Raw genomic sequence first — 13996 nt, 5'->3', positions numbered from 1 at the left:
CTTTCCTCTTTTCTTAGCTCTTGGCAGAGCTACAGGGAGGAAGAGATGTGAGAAGAAAGATGCCCCACGACAGAGGGGCCAGGTACATGTTAAGGTAAATGAGCCTCAGACAGCTGAACCGATGAGGTAGAAAAGGAATGGAAATTGCCTAATGATTCTGTCAGGAAATATAAGTTTCTCTCAGCAGAGAAAAGACAGCCTTGCATCTATGACTGCCTCCCCACAGAGAAGCCCAGGAAACGGTCAGTGTTAAGAACCTGTGTGTCCTGATGTGTTGTCTTCCCTCCCTCTGCCTTCTCCAGTCTCATGCTGGAATCACATCCCACTGGATGTGCTGGCCCAGCTGGGTGCAGACCTGCCCGTGCGCTCCCGCGGGACCGCCCAGCCTCCTTCCTGTCAGTCAGACAAGGACCAGGTGCTTGGCTTTCTCATCTTATGTGCACAAGGTGTCTCTGTCCGTCCTACTGTCCTCTGCTTCTTGCCTTGCTACTTAGTTCAGATCTACCGCCTTACCTAGTACTAAACCCCTCTCCCACCCTGATCCGAAATCCAGGGACTGGCTTCTCCTCCGTCACCATTCCTCCCCTCCTAGGTCTGAGTGAGCCCTTTGCATCCAGCCTCACACACTGGGCTGCCTGGATCCCGAGCAATGGCAGCCCCTGGAATGTTTCATCATTCCCCATCCCCCATATACACACCTGATCAGCCTTTTGCTACTATTTGCTACTATTTCTAGAAATGTGACTGAGGCCACCAAACCTGAAGCCAGCATGTCCGCTCTACCCTGTCCGGCACTGCTCCATTTCCCAGTCGTATCCCACAAGCCGGTCTCAGGCCAGGTCTCAACTCCCTCCCCTGCCCTTCTGCTCCAGACCACCTTGAGCTGTTTCTCAGAGATGGGCCCAGAGGTGCCCAGGGCAGACTGCAGACCTGCACCTCATGATCAGGGGTTCCCAGATGGGTGAATTCCCCCTCACCCTCATGTACCCTTCATGGAGCGGGAATCTCTCTCACCGGAGATCCCGATGACAGAGCCCCTGACGTGTAGGAATTCCGTCTCCCTGCTCAGAGGTGGGCCGCTTGACCTTTGTTGCAGACTCTGCCCTGATCCCACTTCTGGCTGCCCCTTCTCATCAGAGTCAGGAGATAGGAAGCCCTGTTTGTTGCCCAGGCACTGGCAAAGTCACAGGGCTGCTAGTGTGAGCCAGGCCCAGGGCTCCGGTTCTCACCTCTGTGCTCTCTTCCTTCACTGGTCCCTCCGCAACTGGGTGTCTGAGCCCACACTCCTGAGCCCGCCCCCCTGAGATCCAGACTGCCTGCTGTCCTGTCCTCTGTAAGACGGCCCTGCTTCATCTTTTCCCATCCGCCTCCCAGGGCCCCGAGCATCGCCTTGGGACTCCAGGTCAGGGCTGGCATCTCGCTACATGGGCTACATGATGCTGTCTGCCTGGATATTTACAAGCTTAGGGGTCACCTGCCCTAACTGTCTACGGTAGGTTCCAGCCACCTTTTGTAGCGCACCCTTATTTAACCTTGAACCTTTAATTTTTAGCAATTTCCCTGAGAAATGTCCTAAGCTTCAGGTACCAAAGTGGCTGTCAGATGGACGCTCTCTCTCAGTGCCTGGGATGCAGTTAATTCTCACCCCTTCCCGCTTGTCCCACTCCTCGGAGTTTGCTTTGTGCTCAATCCTGCTGTGAGTTCCCACTAACTCTACTGGATCTTGGGCTGGGATGAAATTGTGTGGGCTGTAATTAATTCTCATTATTCTCACCAGGCAATTAGTAAAAAAAATTTAGGGTCCTAAGTCCTTACCATTTTTAATAGCAAAGCCCTTACGTTTATTAGGAAACGAAAGTCTTCCCACATTCTTCTAAGTAGAGAGGATGCCTGACCTAAAAACCCATCCTCAGCGGTCCCGGCTCCCTCGGTCTGGAGGGACCCTGAGGAGTGGTCAGATTATTTTTACTACTGAAGCAAGCCTGAGGAACACTCTACACGTGTCATGTGGAAATGTCGTGTGCAGTTATTTCAGGAAGGTCCTCCGTTTACAGTCAGCAGCATCATTTCCACCCTGGACACTCTGAGCATAGTAAGAGGATTATAGCCGGAATTACTGGACAGAAGAGATAAGCCCTGCTCCCAATCCAGAGGGATAATGTGTAAGTCCATTCACTGTCCCGTCCAAAGCTCCCGGGCCCTTTCCACCTCTGCCTGGCTGCTGGGACTGTTCAGCCTGTTGTTAGAGCCTGTGTGACGACATGTATATCGTGTGTGTGTGCGTGTGTGCGTGCGTGTGTGTGAACCAACGCAGCCCTGCTCTGGCTCCAGGGCTGATGTTTTAAAGGACTGAAACTTGAAGTGCATGGAGTATCCTTGGGCCTCCTGCCAGGGGGCTGACTGTCTCTGTCTGCGACTTTCACACTTGCCCCCTCCAGGTGTGGTGGTTCTACGGATGGCTCCAAATCCACTCCCTTTTTCTGAATTATCTGTTCGTTGTCTCATGCCCCCTAAGGCAGCGGCTCTGCTGTGAGCGCACGCTGTGGTGGGGTGTGGTAGGCTACAAGGCCGGGGAGTCACTTCCCCACTCTCGCCTCAGTTTCCTCATCTGTAAAATGAAGATAGAGTACCAGACACACTTTAAGATCTCTTTTAACCAGGGATTCTTAACTGTTTTTGTACAGTCGACCCTTCTCAGAATAATGCTTTTCCAATGCATTAAAGTGCATAGGATGACAAAGTAAGCCATCTATACTGAAAGGCCATTCTGCCTCCGTGGACCCTGGGTGAAGAGCCAGCTCTATGCTTGCACGTGAGTTATAAGATCATGCTCGATCCTTCCAGTAGCCTGGACTGGCTGGGGAGTGAGACGCAGATAAGAGAATGCAAACCTTGATTCAATTCTTAACCACCCGCCACACCCAGACAACAAGCTGTGTGATTCTGAGGAAGTTACTCAGTGTTGCTGAACCTCAGTTTCCTCGTCTGTAAAATGGGAACAATAACCCTAATCTCACAGGGTCGGGGGTGGTGGTTCCCAGAAGCACCTACACGTAGTGAACCCTCCGTAAATGAAGGCTGCCTTCCTCCATATTACAGATAAGAAAACTTAGTTGCAGAAACGTTCAGTGTTCTGCTTAATCACTTAGTGGTTAGAAACAAAATCAGGTTTGGGGCCCATGTGTTCTCAACTCTTAACGCAGGGCTCCTGTCCTTGCACCAGGGACTGAAGCTCTGCTCCACTCGATGGCTCTGCAAGGAGGAACGTCTCTCCCAGACCCGCCTGAATGCTCTCTGCACATGATCTGCAGCGCCACCTAGTGGACATTGGTTGTTTTTCCCCTCTGCCCAGTGCACTGTCTCTTAATTTCTTCAGCAATCAATCTTGACAGAACGTTTGTGTTTTACAAGACTTAAGAGGGAGACACTAGAAGCTCACCTAGGATAGCAGAGTGGGAGAAGCCATCGGCCTCGGGTGTCTGTGAAATGTAGCCAGACCAAGGCCCATATGAGGAGGGTCCCAGAGTGGGTAAGGGCTGGCACTCCTAACGGACAACCATGCCAGCCTCGTGCTTGTAGGAACTTTGAAATTCCTAATTAACGTTTGTTACTTAGTGACAGGAATTAGTGGGCCCTCATTATAAATGGTAATTCCAGTTTCACTGAGTTTGAGGCATTTACAGCGGGTTAGGTGTAAATCTTTGTTCCTTTTACCTGTTCCCCTCCTAATGAAGGGCCAGACTGCCCAAATCTCAGGCCAGCTGATGAGAATCCTAAGTAGACTTTCCTTTGTCCTACTATTATCATTTATGTCTCTCTATATTTTCCAACCCCTCCAGAATACCACTTGTCTTTATGTGTTTCACTTTCATCAGCCTGGCCCCTTGGTTACATCTCCTTCCTGTACTGAAGATATTCAGCCTGAGCATCTAAGTTCATCTTGCAATCCATGCCACTCACATTTCTAGTGCTTTTCATCTTTGAACTCTTCCACTATGGAAATGGAAATGATTTATTCCAGAAACCCTGACTCTGTTCCCGTGACCTCATCTGTAAACTGTTAAATGCTTTTCATACTGATGGGGTCAAAGAGTCCCAGAACTACATTGCTATGAATTCTGCCTTTGCCCCCCACCCCGCAATTTTCCCGTCATGACTTAGATTCCATCACTATCTCTCCTCTCTTGGTATCTTTTATGTCTGCTTCGCGAATACTTTACTGTTGTTCCCAGAGCACCGAGGGAAACGGGGAAGAGCACCAGAAAGAATAGAGCTGTTCCAAGTGCCACAATACAGGAGCTCGCTGTACTTTCTTTGAAGAAAGACCATCTCTCACCTCTATACACTATCTATTTCAATGCCACTAGAGCAGAATTCTTGGTATTCTACTCCTTTTCTCCAAAACAAAATTAATCATCTCCTCTGACTTAACAGCATTCACTCTATTTTCCCAAGCTCACTTTCTTCTATCCCCTTTATTCACTATCTGCTTCTACCCTGCTGTCCACTCGCCGCTCACCCAATGTGCCTTTTCCAACGTTATGCTTCCTACTGAAATTCTACACAACCTAATTCAGATGACGTCCTCTCTAGTTAGAAAGAATCACTTCTTTCTTTTCTACAACAGGTTCCTTGCTCTTTTACATCTAGCTTTAATTTCAATCTGCCTGATGTTAACGTTAGTTGTTTATATGTTGCAAACTAGGATGCAAACTAGGATGGGACTATATTATCTTTCTTGGTCCTCCCCCTCCAGTACCGAGAAGGTTCTCTATAATGCTGATTGAGACAAGACTTGAGACACTCATGTTTTTCGAAGTCTCTAAAGGAACTCAAGTAGCTAAAAGGAACCAGCTAAAAGTCTGGGGGCATTCAGGGTAAGGAATAACTAGACAGGTGTCTGTCACTCACATGTAGATGGTGTCAGGTTCCAGGCATTGTATGATCAGAGAGATGGTGGTGAGCTGCTTGTCCGGGACCTGAGAGGGCATCGCACAAGGAGACTTCGCTCCGGAGATGATGTCGTCAACAAAGCTCAGCACCGTTTCTGCCCAGAGGGGAAGGAATGGAAAAGGCATGAGAAACAGGGATGGCCAAGCAACACCTGGTTGGGACTGACTCCGTTAGAACTTAACATTAAAATCACTCGGTCCCTGGTCTTCTCATCTTCTAGTAGGGCAAAGATACCCAGAAGGAATGGTCTTTTCTGTTTCATATTTCATCAGTTTGGAGCCATCTGTCCAGAGTTAGCTGAGACAACCAAGGCAAGATGTACGTAGCACACCTGCGAGCTCTTTTATGACATGTTCTTGTCCTGGGCAGAAAACAGCTGTTCTGGTCAATGGTCATTGCCAGACCTTTGCAGTACCTGTGCGCATCAGGAAAGAGCCTCGGAAGAAGCCGTAGCCAGCTCTCCACGCCCAAAGGCAGTGCATATGTTTCCAAGCCACAGTGATAGTTTCACCAGAAGCTATTTACCCTGCACTACACTGTGGATGCTACCACCCTGCTGGTGCCCATCCTCATGCGTCAGTTTTAGGAATGATTTACGTTCACCTTTCCCTATGTGTAGACAGTGAAATACTAAGGCATGAAACATTTTTCATGGGGTGTTTCCACTCCTTTAAGACATCTCTCTTCTAGCTGTACCTGGCAGAAGCAAGGTTTGCTTTAGGACAAGACATGGGGTAATAAGCACATCTGTTTCTACATGCTTTTGCCTGGATGGGGCGGGGAGTTGGGGTTATTAGCAAAGAAACTTTGTTCTGTAATCATGGCAGTGGTTCACACAGAATTGTTTCCTAATTATGGGCTAGGATAACTAGCGTACTGTATTGTTGTTTCTTTGTGTGCCTAGAGACAATGAAATGGACACCTCTTTCATAAATAAAAACAAAATTAAAACAAGACTTTGTCAGATGCTCACCATGCAAAAACTCTCAAATGGAAAGGATGGCCGCTGCTTCTCCCTGCTCCTCCTACGTTGCCTGGGGACCCAGGCCAAAGCCAGGAGGCAGGACATTTTCCTTTTCTTTTCGCCACCCTGGATCAAGATGAGCCTGTGAAGTGGGAGATGCTCACCTGTCTCCACCTTGGAGTGGTCCATCCTGTCAGTGACCTTTTCTTGACGGATGAGGTAATCTACAATCTGCACCCCGATTGGAGGCTCTGAGTGTTCCCATTCCAGGACCACGAGGGTGCTGCTGGGCTCATGAACCATGGAGAGTCTGAGCCTGAGTGCAGACAGCAAGAAACATGAAATGGGGGCCCAACCCCAATACCACTACTGGCCACCTTCTCAATTATTATTATAGCGTAAACTCTTTTTTCTAACCTTTCTTAACCAACCACTAGGATGATTTCTTTGAGGGTGTGTCTCCTTCACTGTAACATAAAGATTCTTGAAGATCCTTAAAGTCTATATATTGTTCATCTAAGTGCCTGTCACAAATTGGGAACTCAACATATATTTGTAAATAAATAAATAAGCAGGTGAGTCAAAGATGAATGAATGCCTGCATTTTACAGGGTTAGTGGATAGCGCCTTTGGAGTAGCACTTTACAGGGCTTGAAAATGTAATTTCTGGGTTTGCTCTTGAAAAATAAGAAAATGTGCCTATAATGCTCATACCAAGGCCCACTAAAGGTGATGTCTGGGAGAGCTCTGCATTAAGGAGGACAGTCAGCTCAGCTTCGAGAACATTACAGGATTGCCCTGCTGGCGGAACCCTGGCTTCCCCTCTTGCTACGGGTATTAACGCGCGCTCAGTTTGCAGGTAATGCTCATAGGGGGCTCTACTGGGCCAGAGAAAGTTGGACACATGTCAAGTTCTCCTCAGGGCGTTGTCCTATGTCTGCACACTCAGGTTCCGATTTCAGTTTCTGTCTTTACTCTTGGGTTTCTATGAATATCCTGATTCCAGACTCTATAGTCTTTCCTTGCTTTTCCCAATTCATTGTCTCCTTGTGTCATGTAAATTGTCCATTTTGACCACTCTGCTATCTCATCACTCTTTATACTTGTAGAGACTCAATAAACACTATTGTAGACACTCAAACACTATTAACATTCATTGGCATGGATCTTCTAATGATCCAGGTTTCAACTCTCTGCCTTGTTCTGACATCATGTGTGTGTGTTAGGTTTCCCACTTGCTTCTTGTCCCGTTTCTTCCTAGACCACTGGCTTTAGGGAGTTTTCCCTGTTTGTCTCACGCCAGTCTCCCTCCCTTACGTGAGTCTCTGCCATTCATTCCCAACCTTCGCTCCCATATCTCATGACCACCCATAATCCTGGTGCTCTAGCCTCCACTCAGCTCACCAGATGTGTCACTGGTCTCAAGGATCCCCAGGCAAGGTACTGTGGATGGATCCCATCAAAGCAATGCTCAATTTCAATTCAACGAATATTTATTAAGCACCCACTACTTATAAGAACGTGCTCGGTGCTGAAGAGGCACTGGTGCAAAAGCCAACTCCAGCCCCTTCTTTTATGGAGTGGTCACTAGACCAACACACAAATTATGCATGGGATTGTAATAATGTGTGATAAGAACTTTAACAAGACATCATGGGAAGCTGTGGGAGCAACAGTAAGGAATTCAGTTGGTGGGAAAATAACACAAACCACATGCTCTTTAGTGGCTTACTATGAAGGAGTGCATAGTTTGCATATGACATTAAAGATGGAACGGACCCAAAACAGTGCAGATATTCATTAATTAGAATCATATGCAGAGGGCTATTTTGAAGAAAAAAGCATTAGGAAGCTTAAGTAAGTAACTAAGCCTTACTGAGAACTCAGATTCCATGAAAACATGGACTGAGGCTGGCCTCTACTGAGAAATAGGAGTGTGTATGATTTAAACAGGCTTGTGTAAAACGAGAGTGCATTCCTATATCCAACTACCGATAAAAATTCAAGAAATTACGGTTTGCTGCTGGAAGAAGTGATTAGAGTTGACAAGAAAAGTGAAGTCCTTTGTAGATGTTCCTGTTTATGGAAATTTAGCCCAATTAGATCTCTTTTGCTATGACATTTAGTAAATGCAGATTTTGAAATGAAACCAGCCCTAGGACGCCAATGGCTAGATCTGGCATCCACCTGATTTAGTGTTGTGTGTCAAAGGTAGCTCTCTTAGCTGGCGAATCAGTCTACAAGCACCATCTTCTAGAGTTCCCTTTCTGCCAAAAGAAAGACCTTTTACTAATAATGAGCTTGACTCTGTTTTGAGCTGAGAGATCTAAGTCATGGCTGTAAAGAGCAAGAAGCCAATGGCTGGCGTGTCTAAAATGGCCCACATAGAGAAGGCCTGTAGACAAAAGAAGACATTGGCTCGTGATGACCCTGTACCACTGTGTTCTCCTCTTTCTCAATGTTCTTCCGGCTCAGTCCTGGCCCTTTAAGGCCCACCCACACTTTCACGGAACAGACCAGATAGCAGTATGCACACAGACCAGCCTCTCACTTGCTGGTTTCCTCCTGCCATTTGGCTCCTGCTTACTCAGCCCTCCAGTCGCTGAGTCAGGATCCTCCCTTTGGGCTCTCTTTGCCTTACCAATCCAGGCTCCTCCAGCTCGTCCTACCATCCCTCTTTATTAGACACAACATTTCTGTGCTTCCCTCCCATGGCAGATGCCACATTCGAGGCCAACAGGGTTTCCTGCCCTTTACATGAGTCCAGCCAGTTCTGTTCAGCCTTCCTCTGAGTGTATGAAAACTGGACATGTTCATTTTCAGCCACCTTTGCAGCCCTTTGTACTTTATTCACCCCTCAAATGCAGATGCCCCTTAATGCACATCCCTGACCCTCTGCTCTTCCCAGATGACAGTCATTCTGGAGCATCCTTTCTCATAGCTGTGGTTCCATTTCTCATTTCTTTGGGGCTGAGTTCAATCTTCTTATCTCGAGTGTTTACTTTGTTGTAGGACTCCAGATCATCTTTCCTCATGACCGCTGACTATCTCTATAGGACTGCCCCACTCTAATTCTCAGGCAGGTCCAAAGGGAACCAACCTCCTCCTCGAGCCTGCTTATCCTGGGACGCTTCTTTTCTCAGCTGTAGCCTATTCATCGTCCCAGCCACTGACGTCGTAAGTCTTAAGTCCATTCTCCACTTTTCCTTCCTTCTCACTCCCACAGTCAATCAGTCACCAAACCCTGCTGGTTCTACCCAAAGTCATCTCTGAGTTGTATCCTCTGTGTACTATACTATTATGGTTAAGATCACGGTCTCTTACCTGTGGCCCTGCTTCCTGCTCTATGACCGTGGAAAAACTATTCAGTCCATCTGAATCCATTTCCCTGTCTATTAAAGGGGGTGGTGGTGGTGATAACAGTACCTAACTGCTTCACACTGTGCCCGACACCCAGTAAGTGCGTTGCTGTCCTGGGTCTTATTACTGACCTCTACCTTCCTCCATGGCAACATTACATTTACCCCTCTTTTCTTCTAGCCATGCTGTCCTGCTTTCTCCACCTTTGGGGAGAAATTCAAGTGCTATGTCCTTTATGAAGCCTTCACTATTCTTCAAATTCAGACTTGACTGTTCCCTTTTCACACTGTCTTTAAATGTCTCATATAACTCTTATCCTACCATTTCTGCTACTGTAAAATTGGTTCACTTGCCTCCCTAGAAGACTGAAAGCGCCCCTAAGGCAGGTACTGCACCATATTTTTCTTTCTGTTCCCCAGTACCCAGCCCATTGCTTAGAAAAGAGTAGACACTCTTTAACATATGTTTGCAGAATAATGGCGAGGCACACAAGCAAGAGAAAGGCCGAGAAAGGGAATCGTACACGGGCTGTGGGAGAGGCGCACAGGCAGGGAGTCCATCAGTTCCGAAAGCAGTGGGGTCACATCGACACCAGTCCTCGATGACATCTCCGGTCCCGGAGCACCAGAGGGAGCTCATGGTGGCCTCCAGCAAGAGCTGCAAGAGAGGGCAGAGAAAAGCGTAAGCATCAGGGAGCCAGGGCTGGGTCCCCAGAGTAATGAGACAGAGCATCAGGGCTCTGCTTGGCCCTAAATAACTCCAGTCAGCAGCCTGTAGCACCACGTCTCCATTTACTTCTACCCCAGAAGAGTGTTTCTGGGAAGCCTGGACCCTGTAGGACCCCGTACGGTGTCTCTGTCTCATTAGCATAATAGTTCATCCCTGTGGTTGAGGGCTGTCATCTTGGAATCAAGTCTGATTCCACCTCGCATCTCCCTCCCTCCCATTCCGCACCATCATTCCACACCTAGGGCTCTAGAGACATGACCTCTTCCCCATATGCTCAGCAGGGCCAGTCTTGACCACTCTCCCCCGGCCAGAGGCGCTCAGCCTTTTCTCAGATGCCTCTCCGAGCATCCTTCTCTGCACTCTTCACCCTGCCCCAGTATTTCCTCTGCATTCCTTCAGCATGCTTTGCATCTCACTTACAATACTTATGCAGTTCTGCTTTGGGTTGTGATTATGCATTAGACCTCTCTTTCCTCGTAGAAGGTAGAAACCACGTGACACACAGGCTAAGAGCTGTGCTCTGGGGCAGTCCCTCTAGGTGAGAACTCCAGCTCTGCCAACCACTGCCATGTGACCTTGGGCAAATTACATAAACTCAGGCTCCTCAATGGTAAAGTGGGACAAAAACAGCACTTTCCTTATAAGGATGTTGTGACAATTAGATGAAATAAACACATGCCAAAGGGCATGGCATAGTGCCTATGCTATGCACACATTAGTTGTATATAAATAGTACATGTTAGCCATCAATAAATAACAGCAATTGTTATTGTCTTTGAATGACAGAGTTGCGTCTTGTGTGGAAGCTTGTTACTAACATAGAACCTAGAGTAATTCTTTACATACAGTGGTTTCACAGCAGATATTCACTATTCAATTAAAGGACAACAAGATAAAATTAGATCACTGAGGGAAGAGAACTTATGAGAGGGGCAAGTCCCTGGTGAGGAACTGGGTCCTGACAGGCACTGAGCCCTGTGTGAGGCCCTGCTGCCTCAACCCCAGCCCAGGGTGGGGGAGAGCCTGAGACAGCCACAGGGCAAGCTCAGGGCTTTCTCTCCAGGTCAACTCAACCTCTGCAGCCTCTGCTTTTCCTCTGATTCTCTTCCCTCTGTTTCATCCTCACCACACCCACACATAATGGATAAATTAGAGAAATGAAACAGCTATCCTGGAAAGTTCTAGGCCAAACAATTAAAAGAAAGAAAAAAAGAGAAGACGATAAGAAAAAGAAGAGATAATCCTACAAAAATCAACATGTCCAAGTCCAAAGCCAGTATCCTATGTCCCATCCATCCCAGGTTAGAAGAGATGACACAAAGCCCATACTGACCCCCCCTCCTTGGATTGGGAGCCTCAAGGGAGCAGGGATTCTCGGTTATCACTATGATTTGTGTAGAGTTTTAGAATTTACAAAGCCCTTAATTTATTTTTTTCCCTATTTTTTTTAAACATCTTTATTGGAGTATAATTACTTTACAATGGTGTGTTAGTTTCTGCTGGATAACAAAGTGAATCAGCTATACGTATACATATATCCCCATATCTCCTCCCTCTTGCATCTCCCTCCCACCCTCCCTATCCCACCCCTCTAGGTGGTCACAAAGCACCGAGCTGATCTCCCTGTGCTATGTGGCAGCTTCCCACTAGCTATCTATTTTACATTTGGTAGTGTATATATGTCCATGCCACTCTCTCACTTCATCCCAGCTTACCCTTCCCCCTTCTCATGTCCTCAAGTCCATTCTCTACATCTGCATCTTTATTCCTCTCCTGCCCCTAGGTTCATCAGAACCAATTTTTATTTTAGATTCCATATATATGTGTTAGCATACAGTATTTGTTTTTCTCTTTCTGACTTACTTCACTCTGTATGACAGTCTCTAGGTCCATCCACCTCACTATAAATAACTCAATTTCGTTTTCTTTTTATGGCTAATATTCCATTGTATACATGTGCCACATCTTCTTTATCCATTCATCTGTCACTTAGGTTGTTTCCATCTCCGGGCTATTGTAAATAGAGCTGCAATGAACGCTGTGGTACATGACTCTTTTTGAATTATGGCTTTCTCAGGGTATATGCCCAGTAGTGGGATTGCTGAGCCGTATGGTAGTTCTATTTTTAGTTTTTTAAGGAATCTCCATACTGTTCTCCATAGTGGCTGTATCAATTCACATTCCCACCAGCAGTGCAGGAGGGTTCCCTTTTCTCCACACCCTCTCCAGCATTTATTGTTTGTAGATTTTTTTATGATGGTCATTCTGACTGGTGTGAGATGATACCTCATCAGAGTTTTGATTTGCATTTCTCTAATAAATCAGTGATGTTGAGCATCCTTTCATGTGTTTATTGGCAATCTGTATATCTTCTGTGGAGAAATGTCTATTTAGGTCTTCTGCCCATTTTTGGATTGGGTTGTTTGTTATTTTGTTATTGAGCTGCATGAGCTGCTTATAAATTGTGGAGATTAATCCTTTGTCAGTTGCTTCATTTGCAAATATTTTCTCCCATTCTGAGGGTTGTCTTTTTGTCTCATTTATGGCTTCCTTTTCTGTGTAAAAGCTTTTAAGTTTCATTAGGTCCCATTTGTTTATTTTTGTTATTATTTCCATTTCTCTAGGAGGTGGGTCAAAAAGAATCTTGCTGTGATGTATGTCATAGAGTGTTCTGCCTATGTTTTCCTCTAAGAGTTTTATAGTGTCTGACCTTACATTTAGGTCTTTAATACATTTTGAGTTTATTTTTGTGTATGGTGTTAGGGAGTGTTCTAATTTCATTCTTTTTCATGTAGCTGTCCAGTTTTCCCAGCACTATTTATTGAAGAGGCTGTCTTTTCTCCATTGTATACTCTTGCCTCTTTTATCAAAGATAAGGTGACCATATGTATGTGGGTTTATCTAGGGCTTTCTATCCTGTTCCATTGATCTATATTTCTGTTTTTGTGCCAGTACCATACTGTCTTGATTACTGTAGCTTTGTAGTATAGTCTGAAGTCATACTGATTCCTCCAGCTCCATTTTTCTTTCTCAAGATTGCTTTGGCTATTTGGGGTCTTTTGTGTTTCCATACAAATTGTGAAATTTTTTGTTCTAGTTCTATGAAAAATGCCACTGGTAGTTTGACAGGGATTGCACTGAATCTGCAGATTGCTTTGGGTAGTATAGTCATTTTCACAATGTTGATTCTTCCAATCCAAGAACATGGTATATCTCTCCATCTGTTTGTATCATCTTTAATTTCCATCATCAGTGTCTTATAGTTTTCTGCATATAGGTCTTTTGTCAAAGGAGAAGTAACAACTGACATTGCAGAAATACAAAGGCTCAGGAGAGATTACTACAAGCAACTATATGCCAATAAAAATGGACAACCTGGAAGAAATGGACAAATTCTTAGAAAAGCACAACTTCCCGAGACTGAACTAGGAAGAAATAGAAAATATAAACAAACCAATCACAAGCACTGAAATTGAGACTGTGATGAAAAATCCTCCAACAAACAAAAGCCCAGGAGCAGACGGATTCACAGGCAAATTCTATCAAACATTTAGAGAAGAGCAAACACCCATCCTTCTCAAACTCTTCCAAAATATAGCAGAGGGAGGAACACTCCCAAAATCATTCTACAAGGCCACCATCACCTTGATACCAAAACCAGACAAAGATGTCACAAGAAAAGAAAACCACAGACCAATATCACTGATGAACCTAGATGCAAAAATCCTCAACAAAATACTAGCAAACAGAATCCAACAGCACATTAAAAGGATCATACACCATGATCAAGTGGGGTTTATCCCAGGAAAGCAAGGATTCTTCAATATACACAAATCAATCAATGTGATACACCATATTAACAAACTGAAGGAGAAAAAACATATGATCATCTCAATAGTTGCAGAAAAAGCTTTCGACAAAATTCAACACCCATGTATGGTAAAAACTCTCCAGAAAGTAGGCATAGAGGGAACTTACCTCAACATAATA

At 45.6% G+C, this 13996-nt stretch overlaps 1 protein-coding gene across 2 annotated transcripts in view; it reads right to left on the bottom strand.

Moving 5' to 3' along the window:
- Positions 1-13996, bottom strand: part of ASTN1 (astrotactin 1) — a 327557-nt gene that overhangs the window by 20190 nt on the left and 293371 nt on the right. For both annotated transcript variants that reach the window (XM_079935340.1, XM_079935341.1), the window contains exons 18-20: positions 9801-9934; positions 6082-6233; positions 4912-5047 (exon numbers count right to left, since the gene is read on the bottom strand). In XM_079935340.1, the coding sequence (XP_079791466.1) occupies positions 4912-5047; positions 6082-6233; positions 9801-9934 (422 nt within the window). The remainder of the gene's footprint in view (positions 1-4911; positions 5048-6081; positions 6234-9800; positions 9935-13996) is intronic.

The sequence above is a fragment of the Stenella coeruleoalba genome, assembly GCF_951394435.1.
Source record: "Stenella coeruleoalba genome assembly, chromosome: 1".
NCBI classification, from domain to species: Eukaryota; Metazoa; Chordata; class Mammalia; order Artiodactyla; family Delphinidae; genus Stenella; species Stenella coeruleoalba.
The sequence above is the reverse complement of the archived record's forward strand: the minus strand, read 5'-3'. Positions and strand labels throughout refer to the sequence as shown.